Source organism: Oncorhynchus kisutch, linkage group LG23 (genome assembly GCF_002021735.2).
Source record: "Oncorhynchus kisutch isolate 150728-3 linkage group LG23, Okis_V2, whole genome shotgun sequence".
Classification (NCBI taxonomy): domain Eukaryota; kingdom Metazoa; phylum Chordata; class Actinopteri; order Salmoniformes; family Salmonidae; genus Oncorhynchus; species Oncorhynchus kisutch.
This window is the reverse complement of record NC_034196.2, coordinates 47,043,854-47,058,019: the sequence shown is the minus strand read 5'-3', so window position 1 is coordinate 47,058,019 and position 14,166 is coordinate 47,043,854. Positions and strand designations below refer to the sequence as shown.

The 14,166-nt window shown below is 46.6% G+C and overlaps 1 protein-coding gene across 2 annotated transcripts in view; it reads right to left on the bottom strand.

Annotated features, from left to right (window-relative positions):
- LOC109881295 (MOB kinase activator 3B) overlaps positions 1–14,166 on the bottom strand; it is a 49,519-nt gene that overhangs the window by 23,212 nt on the left and 12,141 nt on the right. For both annotated transcript variants that reach the window (XR_004205036.1, XM_020473454.2), the window contains exon 2: positions 6,479–7,087. Coding sequence is in view for 1 of the 2 variants with exons in the window: in XM_020473454.2 (XP_020329043.2) it covers positions 6,479–7,087 (609 nt within the window). In the remaining variant the exon portion in view is untranslated. The remainder of the gene's footprint in view (positions 1–6,478; positions 7,088–14,166) is intronic.

The following is a 14,166-nucleotide window of genomic DNA, read 5'->3' as shown; positions in this document are numbered from 1 at the left end:
CAATTGGAATTTGTTGTCTGTATATTTGATCATTTCATTGAGGATACCATCAACACCACAGGCCTTTTTGGGTTGGAGGGTTTTTATTTCTCTCTCTCTCTGCCTCTACCCCTCTCTCTGCCCCTGCCTCTCTCTCTCTCTGCCCCTGCCCCTCTTTCTGCCCCTGCCTCTCTCTCTCTCTGCCTCTACCCCTCTCTCTGCCCCTGCCTCTCTCTCTCTCTGCCCCTGCCCCTCTCTCTGCCCCTGCCTCTCTCTCTCTGCCCCTGCCCCTCTTTCTGCCCCTGCCTCTCTCTCTGCCTCTGCCCCTCTTTCTGCCCCTGCCTCTCTCTCTCTGCCCCTGCCCCTGCCTCTCTCTCTGCCCCTGCCAACAAGGTATAAAATGTGTTGATGTGCCCTTGAGCAAGGCACTGAACCCTAATTTGTTCCAGAGTCTGTACTACTGTACTACTATACATGACCCTGTTTTTCTCCAAGGTGGCATAGCAGTTCAGACGTCTTTTGTCCTCGTCTTGTCGTGTCCTGTATATATATATATATTTACAACTTTTTCACATACATTTTATTTTTATTTTCCATCAACTCATCTTCAAAACACTCTCCTGCAACCCGCCTCACCAATGTATATTTATAAAAAAGTATTATTTACCTCAGATCTGTAATCCTCCAAGAAGCTAGCCAGAAACTCCAAGAAGCTAGCCTGAAACTAGCCAGAAGCTAATCCAGAAGCTAGTTCAGAAGCTAGTTGGCTCCTTTACTGGTAAGTCGTTGGTGTTCAGCTAACCACGGTTTGTGGTCATCGGCTATCCTTTGGCTCGAAAGTCTATCGCCAGTTCTGTACGGCGCAGCGCGGCTCGGAGCGGAGCATACCGGACCAATTTTTCTCTCCATGTCCCTGGATTTCGACTGCTCTCTGGACATTCATGCCCGGATCTCACAGCTAGCTAGCTGCTATCCGTGTGACTATCGGCCTTCGTCGATTCCGGAGCAAACATCAATTGTTCCGGAGCTAGCAAGCTCCGTCAATCACTCCTGAGTTCCATCAATCGCACCTGGGCTGCAGTCGCCTATCCGGACCCGTTTTGCTGCCTTCGCGGAGCCCCACCGGGCCTTCACAACTGGACTGCCGACGTTATCTACCCGAAGGGGTTATTCGGCTGGCTCCTCCGTCGCGACGTTACCTGAACGCCCATCTGCGGCCTGCTAACCGTTAGCTGTCTTACCGGCTGCTATTTGAATAGACAATCGGACAATTTTTTATATTTTTTATTATTATTATGTTTTCTTCTTGGGCCTCTATAACTATATCTATTGTTTTTATTTTTGTTGTTGTTGTGTGATTTGGATTGATCCCCTCTACCACACGGAACCCCACTAATCTACTGACGGAGCGCAGGAGGTGGCTAACAACAGACCTCCATCCTATGCTAGCTTGCTACCGATGCCCTGGCTAGCTGTCTAAATCACCAACCAACCTCTCCACTCACCGGACCCTTTTGATCACTCGACTAAGCATGCCTCTCCTTAATGTCAATATGTCTTGTCCATTTCTGTTCTGGTTAGTGTTTATTGGCTTATTTCACTGTAGAGCCTATAGTCCTGCTCACTATACCTTATCCAACCTATTAGTTCCACCACCCACACATGCAATGACATCTCCTGGTTTCAACGATGTTTCTAGAGACAATATCTCTCTCTTCATCACTCAATACCTAGGTTTACCTCCACTGTATTCACATCCTACCATACATTTGTCTGTACATTATACCTTGATGCTATTTTATCGCCCCCAGAAACCTCCTTTTACTCTATGTTCCAGACGTTCTAGACGACCAATTCTCATAGCTTTTAGCCGTACCCTTATTCTACTCCTCCTATGTTCCTCTGGCGATGTAGAGGTGAATCCAGGCCCTGCAGTGCCTAGCTCCACTCCTATTCCCCAGGCGCTCTCTTTTGACGACTTCTGTAACCGTAATAGCCTTGGTTTCATGCATGTTAACATTAGAAGCCTCCTCCCTAAGTTTGTTCTATTCACTGCTTTAGCACACTCTGCCAACCCGGATGTTCTAGCTGTGTCTGAATCCTGGCTTAGGAAGACCACCAAAAACTCAGACATTTTAATTCCAAACTACAACATTTTCAGACAAGATAGAACTGCCAAAGGGGGCGGTGTTGCAATCTACTGCAAAGATAGCCTGCAGAGTTCTGTCCTACTATCCAGGTCTGTACCCAAACAATTCGAACTTCTACTTTTAAAAATCCACCTCTCTAAAAACAAGTCTCTCACCGTTGCCGCCTGCTATAGACCACCCTCTGCCCCCAGCTGTGCTCTGGACACCATATGTGAACTGATTGCCCCCCATCTATCTTCAGAGTTCGTGCTGCTAGGCGACCTAAACTGGAACATGCTTAACACCCCAGCCATCCTACAATCTAAACTTGATGCCCTCAATCTCACACAAATAATCAATGAACCTACCAGGTACCTCCCCAAAACCTTAAACACGGGCACCCTCATAGATATCATCCTAACCAACTTCCCCTCTAAATACACCTCTGCTGTCTTCAACCAAGATCTCAGCGATCACTGCCTCATTGCCTGCATCCGTAATGGGTCAGCGGTCAAACGACCTCCACTCATCACTGTAAAACGCTCCCTGAAACACTTCTGCGAGCAGGCCTTTCTAATCGACCTGGCCGGGGTATCCTGGAAGGATATTGATCTCATCCCGTCAGTAGAGGATGCCTGGATATTTTTTTTAAATGCCTTCCTAACCATCTTAAATAAACATGCCCCATTTAAGAAATTTAGAACCAGGAACAGATATAGCCCTTGGTTCTCCCCAGACCTGACTGCCCTTAACCAACACAAAAACATCCTATGGCGTTCTGCATTAGCATCGAACAGCCCCCGTGATATGCAGCTGTTCAGGGAAGCTAGAAATCATTATACACAGGCAGTTAGAAAAGCCAAGGCTAGCTTTTTCAAGCAGAAATTTGCTTCCTGCAACACTAACTCAAAAAAGTTCTGGGACACTGTAAAGTCCATGGAGAATAAGAACACCTCCTCCCAGCTGCCCACTGCACTGAAGATAGGAAACACTGTCACCACTGATAAATCCACCATAATTGAGAATTTCAATAAGCATTTTTCTACGGCTGGCCATGCTTTCCACCTGGCTACTCCTACCCCGGACAACAGCACTGCACCCCCAACAGCAACTCGCCCAAGCCTTCCCCATTTCTCCTTCTCCCAAATCCATTCAGCTGATGTTCTGAAAGAGCTGCAAAATCTGGACCCCTACAAATCAGCCGGGCTAGACAATCTGGACCCTTTCTTCCTAAAATTATCTGCCGAAATTGTTGCCACCCCTATTACTAGCCTGTTCAACCTCTCTTTCGTGTCGTCTGAGATTCCCAAAGATTGGAAAGCAGCTGCGGTCATCCCCCTCTTCAAAGGGGGGGACACTCTTGACCCAAACTGCTACAGACCTATATCTATCCTACCGTGCCTTTCTAAGGTCTTCGAAAGCCAAGTCAACAAACAGATTACCGACCATTTCGAATCTCACCATACCTTCTCTGCTATGCAATCCGGTTTCAGAGCTGGTCATGGGTGCACCTCAGCCACGCTCAAGGTCCTAAACGATATCTTAACCGCCATCGATAAGAAACATTACTGTGCAGCCGTATTCATTGATCTGGCCAAGGCTTTCGACTCTGTCAATCACCACATCCTCATCGGCAGACTCGACAGCCTTGGTTTCTCAAATGATTGCCTCGCCTGGTTCACCAACTACTTCTCTGATAGAGTTCAGTGTGTCAAATCGGAGGGTCTGCTGTCCGGACCTCTGGCAGTCTCTATGGGGGTGCCACAGGGTTCAATTCTTGGACCGACTCTCTTCTCTGTATACATCAATGAGGTCGCTCTTGCTGCTGGTGAGTCCCTGATCCACCTCTACGCAGACGACACCATTCTGTATACTTCCGGCCCTTCTTTGGACACTGTGTTAACAACCCTCCAGGCAAGCTTCAATGCCATACAACTCTCCTTCCGTGGCCTCCAATTGCTCTTAAATACAAGTAAAACTAAATGCATGCTCTTCAACCGATCGCTACCTGCACCTACCCGCCTGTCCAACATCACTACTCTGGACGGCTCTGACTTAGAATACGTGGACAACTACAAATACTTAGGTGTCTGGTTAGATTGTAAACTCTCCTTCCAGACCCATATCAAACATCTCCAATCCAAAGTTAAATCTAGAATTGGCTTCCTATTTCGCAACAAAGCATCCTTCACTCATGCTGCCAAACATACCCTTGTAAAACTGACCATCCTACCAATCCTCGACTTTGGCGATGTCATTTACAAAATAGCCTCCAATACCCTACTCAACAAATTGGATGCAGTCTATCACAGTGCAATCCGTTTTATCACCAAAGCCCCATATACTACCCACCATTGCGACCTGTACACTCTCGTTGGCTGGCCCTCGCTTCATACTCGTCGCCAAACCCACTGGCTCCATGTCATCTACAAGACCCTGCTAGGTAAAGTCCCCCCTTATCTCAGCTCGCTGGTCACCATAGCATCTCCCACCTGTAGCACACGCTCCAGCAGGTATATCTCTCTAGTCACCCCCAAAACCAATTCTTTCTTTGGCCGCCTCTCCTTCCAGTTCTCTGCTGCCAATGACTGGAACGAACTACAAAAATCTCTGAAACTGGAAACACTTATCTCCCTCACTAGCTTTAAGCACCAACTGTCAGAGCAGCTCACAGATTACTGCACCTGTACATAGCCCACCTATAATTTAGCCCAAACAACTACCTCTTTCCCAACTGTATTTAATTTTAATTTATTTATTTATTTTGCTCCTTTGCACCCCATTATTTTTTTATTTCTACTTTGCACATTCTTCCATTGCAAAACTACCATTCCAGTATTTTACTTGCTATATTGTATTTACTTTGCCATCATGGCCTTTTTTGCCTTTACCTCCCTTCTCACCTCACATTGTATATAGACTTGTTTATACTGCATTATTGACTGTATGTTTGTTTTTACTCCATGTGTAACTCTGTGTCGTTTTATCTGTCGAACTGCTTTGCTTTATCTTGGCCAGGTCGCAATTGTAAATGAGAACTTGTTCTCAACTTGCCTACCTGGTTAAATAAAGGTGTTCTCAACTAGCCTACCTGGTTAAATAAAGGTGAAATAAAATAAAATAAAAAAACACACTATATATATATATTGTTCCAGAGAGTCTGTACTACTATACATGACCCTGTAAAACACACTATATATATATATATTGTTCCAGAGAGTCTGTACTACTATACATGACCCTGTAAAACAACACGTTTCACTGCACCTGTCTGGTGTATGAACCTATCCTACTATACTATATACACACACTATATATACACACTATATACACACACTATATATATATACACACTATATATATATATATTTTTTTATATCTAATCCAGCCTAGTTTATTTCTATTTTTTTCCATGAGAGCCCAAATACAACACGTAGATATGTAACTATAGTCAGTCATAGGAGACGAGGAGACGAGGAGCCCAAATACAACACGTAGATATGTAACTATAGTCAGTCATAGGAGACGAGGAGACGAGGAGCCCAAATACAACACGTAGATATGTAACTATAGTCAGTCATAGGAGACGAGGAGACGAGGAGCCCAAATACAACACGTAGATATGTAACTATAATCAGTCATAGGAGACGAGGAGACGAGGAGACGAGGAGACGAGGAGCCCAAATACAACACGTAGATATGTAACTATAGTCAGTCATAGGAGACGAGGAGACGAGGAGACGAGGAGCCCAAATACAACACGTAGATATGTAACTATAATCAGTAATAGGAGACGAGGAGACGAGGAGCTCACCACCATCAACGTCAACAATTCAGGATTTGTGATCTTGTGACCTAAGCTGACATAAGTAGGATTTCACAGTCCGTTGGATGCTACAGGGTTTAACAAGTGAGATCAGTGTTTTCTAGCAGCAATCTACTTAGTCTGCGGCTGAAATAGCACCCTATTCCCTAACCAGGGCTCCTTAGTGATTGTCGTGGTAACACACTCAGTTAGAGCAGGTTGGATAAGTGCAAGGTCAGAGGTTATAGGTCAGAGTTGTTAGAGGTTCTATCCAATTAGCATCCACCTGCATTTGAACAGTATTTCTGTTGTCTTGTTTATAGAGATCTACAGAGGAACGCTGACAGCCAAAGGGTTGGGGATATATTTGTAATAGAGACCAAGAGGGTTCTGCCTCTTCCTCAGTACAGTAGGGTTAAACATTTCCAGGTTGGACGATTTCCATTACAGTTAAAATTCCCTGCTGATTGCAGAAATCCTCTAGCCGGGAATTCAGAAAAAATGTTTTGTGGAAAGTTCAGGGATAATAATACTAATAATAAATGACTGTAAGCAGAGTACTCACCCATGCTGGTGGGGAAGATATCCTCATTGTTGATCTGGACCTCTATCCAGTCCATCAGCAAGTTCATGTACTTGGGAGCCGGTAGAGCCGTTGGTTTCTTGTACTTGTGATCGTCCTGCCATCGGTACTCATACCTAGGACCTCCGGACATGACCGGACAACTCTTCTCCGTGCAGAACTCACACACTGTCCCGTAGATGAGGTTGATTCGGTTGAAGAAGTCCACCACGTGTACTGCCACCCAGTCGTTGAGATCCTCCCCGTGGGGCAGAGCAACCGCCGCCCTCAGGTCAACTCCGGAGCTTAGCGATGCCTGGGCCTTTTTATGCAGCTCGAAACGCTGCGTCCCCGGCTCAAACTTACGCTTGGGCCGGAAGGTCTTGTCCTTGTTGAAGACCTGCTTCAGGGTGATGGACATGTTGCCTAGGATGGGGGCTAGGACCGTGGCGAGAGGGGACAGGGACAGGGGGAGCAGAGAGGAGGGGAACAGCGGAGGTTTGTCAGCAGACTGTGTTGCGGGGGAAGGGACCCCTGGGAGGAATCGACGGTACCAATAGTCACTTCTGGAGGAGCAGGTAGATGAGAAGTAGACGAAGAAGCGGTGGGTTCCTGTGAACAAAACACAAACAATACAATGTTTTAAAAGACATCTTTAAAGTTACATGTGACCATTTCCTACATACCTGAAAAAATACCTTCTATTTCCTACATACCTGAAAAAATGTCCTTCTATTTCCTACATACCTGAAAAAATGTCCTATTTCCCACGCATGATATGATTCTAAAAATGATATTGTGATGTGCGAGTGCTTTTCACATCCAACCCCCCCCCCCCCCCCCAAAAACAACAACAACAACCAAGCAAAGACAAATGTTTAAAAGACATACTGTGAGTGTATCTCCCACTACTCTAAACTCCTAATCCACTGAATGTGGGAATCAGACAACACAACAGGGAGTTTCCTTGACTAAGCTGATATCATCGTGTTTAGACAGGTTAGTCGTGAAAGGTTCCATTACTTTCCTTTGAGTCGTGACTTTTGATAGCATCATCCTGGCAGTGTATCAGTGGATGTGTTTAGGCGAAGCTTGAAGCTTTCTCTTTCTCTCTTTGTCAGTGGACAAAACAGGCCTGAACCACAGAACAATTGTGTGCAAATGTTAAATCTACGTTTGCATCCCAAATGGTAACCAAAGCGTAATACACTATATAAGGAATAGGACTCTGGTAAAGAGGAATACATTATATAGGGAATAGGACACTGGTAGAGGAATACATTATATAAGGAATAGGACTCTGGTAAAGAGGAATACATTATATAGGGAATAGGACTCTGGTAAAGAGGAATACATTATATAGGGAATAGGACTCTGGTAAAGGGGAATACATTATATAGGGAATATGACTCTGGTAAAGGGGAATACATTATATAGGGAATAGGACACTGGTAAAGAGGAATACATTATATAGGGAATAGGACTCTGGTAAAGGGGAATACATTATATAGGGAATAGGACTCTGGTAAAGAGGAATACATTATATAGGGAATATGACTCTGGTAAAGAGGAATACATTATATAGGGAATAGGACACTGGTAAAGAGGAATACATTATATAGGGAATATGACTCTGGTAAAGGGGAATACATTGTATAGGGAATAGGACACTGGTAAAGAGGAATACATTATATAGGGAATAGGACTCTGGTAAAGGGGAATACATTATATAGGGAATAGGACTCTGGTAAAGAGGAATGCATTATATAGGGAATAGGACTCTAGTAAAGAGGAATACATTATATAGGGAATAGGCAGCCTTTTGGGACAAATACTGGGGTTTCCGTTGACTGATATCTTCACTCAGATCTTGTCCTAACCCAGCAGCTTGTCCTAACTGTAACCCAGAAGCTTGTCCTAACTGTAACCCAGCAGCTTGTCCTAACTGTAACCCAACAGCTTGTCCTAACCCAGCAGCTTGTCCTAACCCTAACCCAGTAGCTTGTCCTAACTGTAACCCAGCAGCTTGTCCTAACCCAGCAGCTTGTCCTAACCCAGCAGCTTGTCCTAACTGTAACCCAGCAGCTTGTCCTAACTGTAACCCAGTAGCTTGTCCTAACTGTAACCCAGCAGCTTGTCCTAACTCTAACCCAGCAGCTTGTCCTAATTGTAACCCAGCAGCTTGTCCTAACCCAGCAGCTTGTCCTAACTGTAACCCAGTAGCTTGTCCTAACTGTAACCCAGTAGCTTGTCCTAACTGTAACACAGCAGCTTGTCCTAACTGTAACACAGCAGCTTGTCCTAACTGTAACCCAGTAGCTTGTCCTAACTGTAACCCAGCAGCTTGTCCTAACTGTAACCCAGCAGCTTGTCCTAACCCAGCAGCTTGTCCTAACTGTAACCCAGTAGCTTGTCCTAACTGTAACCCAGCAGCTTGTCCTAACCCAGCAGCTTGTCCTAACCCAGCAGCTTGTCCTAACTGTAACCCAGTAGCTTGTCCTAACTGTAACCCAGCAGCTTGTCCTAACTGTAACCCAACAGCTTGTCCTAACTGTAACACAGCAGCTTGTCCTAATTGTAACCCAGCAGCTTGTCCTAACTGTAACCCAACAGCTTGTCCTAACTGTAACCCAACAGCTTGTCCTAACTGTATCGCAGCAGCTTGTCCTAACTGTAACCCAGCAGCTTGTCCTAACTGTAACCCAGCAGCTTGTCCTAACCCAGCAGCTTGTCCTAACTGTAAACCAGCATCTTGTCCTAACTGTAAACCAGCAGCTTGTCCTAACTGTAACCCAGCAGCTTGTCCTAACTGTAACCCAGCAGCTTGTCCTAACCCAGCAGCTTGTCCTAACTGTAACCCAGCAGCTTGTCCTAACTGTAACCCAGCAGCTTGTCCTAACCCAGCAGCTTGTCCTAACTGTAACCCAGCAGCTTGTCCTAACTGTAACTCAGCAGCTTGTCCTAACCCAGCAGCTTGTCCTAACTCTAACCCAGCAGCTTGTCCTAACTGTAACCCAGCAGCTTGTCCTAATCCAGCAGCTTGTCCTAACTGTAACCCAGCAGCTTGTCCTAACCCAGCAGCTTGTCCTAAACCAGCATCTTGTCCTAGCTGTAACCCAGCAGCTTGTCCTAACTGTAACCCAACAGCTTGTCCTAACCCTAACCCAACAGCTTGTCCTAACCCAGCAGCTTGTCCTAACTCTAACCCAGCAGCTTGTCCTAACTGTAACCCAGCAGCTTGTCCTAACCCAACAGCTTGTCCTAACTGTAACCCAGCAGCTTGTCCTAACTGAAAACCAGCAGCATGTCCTAACTGTAACCCAACAGCTTGTCCTAACTGTAACCCAGCAGCTTGTCCTAACTGTAACCCAACAGCTTGTCCTAACTGTAACCCAACAGCTTGTCATAACTGTAACCCAGCAGCTTGTCCTAACCCAGCAGCTTGTCCTAACTGTAACCCAACAGCTTGTCCTAACCCTAACCCAACAGCTTGTCCTAACTGTAACCCAGCAACTTGTCCTAACCCTAACCCAGCAGCTTGTCCTAACCCAACAGCTTGTCCTAACCCTAACCCAACAGCTTGTCCTATCTGTAACCCAGCAACTTGTCCTAACCCAGCAACAAAATGTAGGATCAAAAATAGTGAACTACATAGGGTGCCAATTGGGATGCACACAGTGTAAAGAAAGGTTGTTTAGAGACCACTATGATGACAACACCAAATGATGACCACCAATCACAGACCGCGATGATGACCACCAATCAGAGACCACTATGATGACACGCCAAATGATGACCACCAATCACAGACCACGATGATGACACACACAATGACCACCAATCAGAGACCACTATCATGACACACCAAATGATGACCACCAATCTCAGACCACTATGATGACACACACAATGACCACCAATCACAGACCACTATGATGACACATCAAATGATGACCACCAATCAGAGACCACAATGATGAAACACCAAATGCATTTGATGGATCCATTTAGTCTTCTTCTAATACCTCTTCAGGGGAAAGTACTCCAAAAGTAATTGAAAGTAATCAGATTATGTTACTGTCACACCCTGATCTGTGTCACCTGTCCTTGTGATTGTCTCCACCCCCTCTCCAGGTGTCTCTAATCTTCCCCATTATCCCCAGTGCATTTATACCTGTGTCCTCTGTTTGTCCAGTTCGTCTTGTTTGTCAAGTCAACCAGCGTTTTTGTTCTCAGCTCCTGCATTTTCCAGTCTCTCCTTTTTCTCGCCCTCCTGGTTTTGACCCTTGCCTGTCCTGATCCCTGCGCCTTCTTATCCCACCGCCTCAATGCCACGGAAAATAACTACGATGAGGGAAATCGTGAGCTTCCCGCGGTGAAGATGGTGTTGGAGGAATGGAGGCACTGGCAGGAGGAGGCGAAACACCCATTCATCGTGTGGACTGACCACAAGAACCAGAAGTATCTCCGCACCGCCAAGCGCCTCAACTTTATGTTGTATCACTAGCCACTTTAAACTATGCCACTTTTATGTTTACATACCCTACATTACTCATCTCATTTGTATATACTGTACTCGATACCATCTACTGCATCTTGCCTATGTCCTTCTGTACCATCACTCATTCATATATCTTTATGTACATATTATTTATCCCTTTACGCTTGTGTGTATAAGGTAGTAGTTGTGGAATTGTTAGATTACTCGTTGGTTATTACTGCATTGTCGGAACTAGAAGCACAAGCATTTCGCTACACTGGCATTAACATCTGCTAACCATGTGTATGTGACAAATAAAATTTGATTTGAACTCCAGGCAAGCCAGATGGGCCCTGATGTTCACACGGTTCAACTTCTCCCACTCGTACCGGCCGGGATCCAAGAATGTAAAGCCGGATGCAGTGTCCCGCCGCTATAGCCCCACAGGTACCACCCCGGAGCCGAGACCATCCTTCCCACCTCGTGCCTGGTGACGGCACTCAACTGGGAAACAGGTCTGGGAGGCGCAGCGGTCCCAGCCGAACCCTGGGTGGGGGCCCTGACAATAGGATGTTTGTGCCTGATGCTGTCCTCTCTGCGGTCCTGGAGTGGGCCCATTCCTCCAGGCTTGCCTGCCACCTGTCGGACCCTGACCTTTGTGCGACAACGCTTTTGGTGGCCTACTATTGGTTCCGGATGTCCCCGCGTTTGTCTGCACGGTCTGTGCTCAGAATAACACTCCTTGGCAAGCTCCTATGGTCTTCTGCAACCACTGCCTGTCCTTCACCGACTCTGGTCCCACATAACCCTGGATTTCGTCACGGGTCTCTCCCCTTCTGAGGGAAACACTGCCATCCTTACTGTGGTCGACCGGTTTTTCAAGGCCACTCACTTCATTCCTCTCCCCAAACTACTCTCGGCCAAGGAGACGGCCCAGCTCATGGTGCAGCACGTCTTCCGGATCCATGGACTGCCCGTGGACATGGTCTCCGACCGGGGGCCTCAGTTCTGATCCTCGTTCTGGAAGCCATTCTGTACCCTCATTGGGTCATCGGCCAGCCTGTTCTCTGGGTTCCATCCCCAGTCCAATGGCCAGTCGGAGAGAGCCAACCAGGATCTTGAGACTACTCTGCGCTGCTTGATCTCCAACAACTCCACCTCCTGGAACCAGCAGCTGGTGTGGGTCGATTACGCCCACAACACCCATCCCTGCTCTGCCATGGGCCTATCTCCGTTTGAGTGTTCCCTGGGGTATCAGCCCCGCTCTTCCCCGAGCAGGAGGAAGGGGTCGGCGTACCTTCTGCCAAGATGTTTGTCCTCCACTGTCATCGTACCTGGAGGAGAGACCGGTCGGCCCTCCTCAAGACCCCCTCCAGGTATCGACGACAGGCGGATCGCCATCGGACCCCGGCTCCCCGGTATCGTCTTAGGTAGAAGGTATGGCTGTCCACCCGGGATCTGCCCCTCCGGGTGGAATCCTGCAAACTGTCCCCCCAGTTTATCATTTCCTACCTCCAAGATCATTAGCTCCTCTGCTGTTGGTCTTCTGTTTCCCCGGACCCTTCGTACACATCCCACCTTTCATGTGTCCAGAGTCCAGACTGCTGTCCGGTACTGTTGCCCCAACACTGGTTTACTGACCCCTGCACCTGTTAGAATATTAAACCATTGTCAAGTCGACGTTCGGCGTTCGACGTCATCCAAAAGTTACGTTACTGATTAACATTTTGGACAGATAACTAGTAACAGATTACATTTAGAAGGTCACCTACCCAACCCTGCACACACACTGTAATTCCGAGGTGCAGCAAAGAGAGAATAAGGTGTGCTGGAGAGGGAAAGGATTGTTCACTGATGAGAGCAGAGCAGCTCTTACTGTGGAGCCAGTCTGTTCAATCCTTATTGACAGTGGAGCCAGAGTCTGTTAAACCATTAATGCCGGTGGAGTCAGAGTCTGTTCCTTCCTTAATGCCGGTGGAGTCAGAGTCTGTTCATTCCTTAATGACTGTAGAGTCAGAGTCTGTTCATTCCTGAATGACTGTGGAGTCAGAGTCTGTTCATTCCTTAATGACTGTAGAGTCATAGTCTGTTCATTCCTTAATGACTGTAGAGTCAGTCTGTTCATTCCTTAATGACTGTAGAGTCATAGTCTGTTCATTCCTTAATGACTGTGTCTGTTCATTCCTTAATGACTGTGGAGTCAGAGTCTGTTCATTCCTTAATGACTGTGGAGTCATAGTCTGTTCATTCCTTAATGACTGTAGAGTCAGAGTCTGTTCCTTCCTTAATGACTGTGGAGTCAGTCTGTTCATTCCTTAATGACTGTAGAGTCAGAGTCTGTTCATTCCTTAATGACTGTGGAGTCATAGTCTGTTCATTCCTTAATGACTGTAGAGTCAGAGTCTGTTCCTTCCTTAATGACTGTGGAGTAAGTCTGTTCATTCCTTAATGACTGTGGAGTCAGAGCCTGTTCATTCCTCAAATCGGAGGGTCTGCTGTCCGGACCTCTGGCAGTCTCTATGGGGGTGCCACAGGGTTCAATTCTTGGACCGACTCTCTTCTCTGTATACATCAATGAGGTCGCTCTTGCTGCTGGTGAGTCCCTGATCCACCTCTACGCAGACGACACCATTCTGTATACTTCCGGCCCTTCTCTGGACACTGTGTTAACAACCCTCCAGGCAAGCTTCAATGCCATACAACTCTCCTTCCGTGGCCTCCAATTGCTCTTGAATGCAAGTAAAACTAAATGCATGCTCTTCAACCGATCGCTGCCTGCACCTACCCGCCTGTCCAACATCACTACTCTGGACGGCTCTGACTTAGAATACGTGGACAACTACAAATACTTAGGTGTCTGGTTAGATTGTAAACTCTCCTTCCAGACCCATATCAAACATCTCCAATCCAAAGTTAAATCTAGAATTGGCTTCCTATTTCGCAACAAAGCATCCTTCACTCATGCTGCCAAACATACCCTTGTAAAACTGACCATCCTACCAATCCTCGACTTTGGCGATGTCATTTACAAACTAGCCTCCAATACCCTACTCAACAAATTGGATGCAGTCTATCACAGTGCAATCCGTTTTATCACCAAAGCCCCATATACTACCCACCATTGCGACCTGTACGCTCTCGTTGGCTGGCCCTCGCTTCATACTCGTCGCCAAACCCACTGGCTCCATGTCATCTACAAGACACTGCTAGG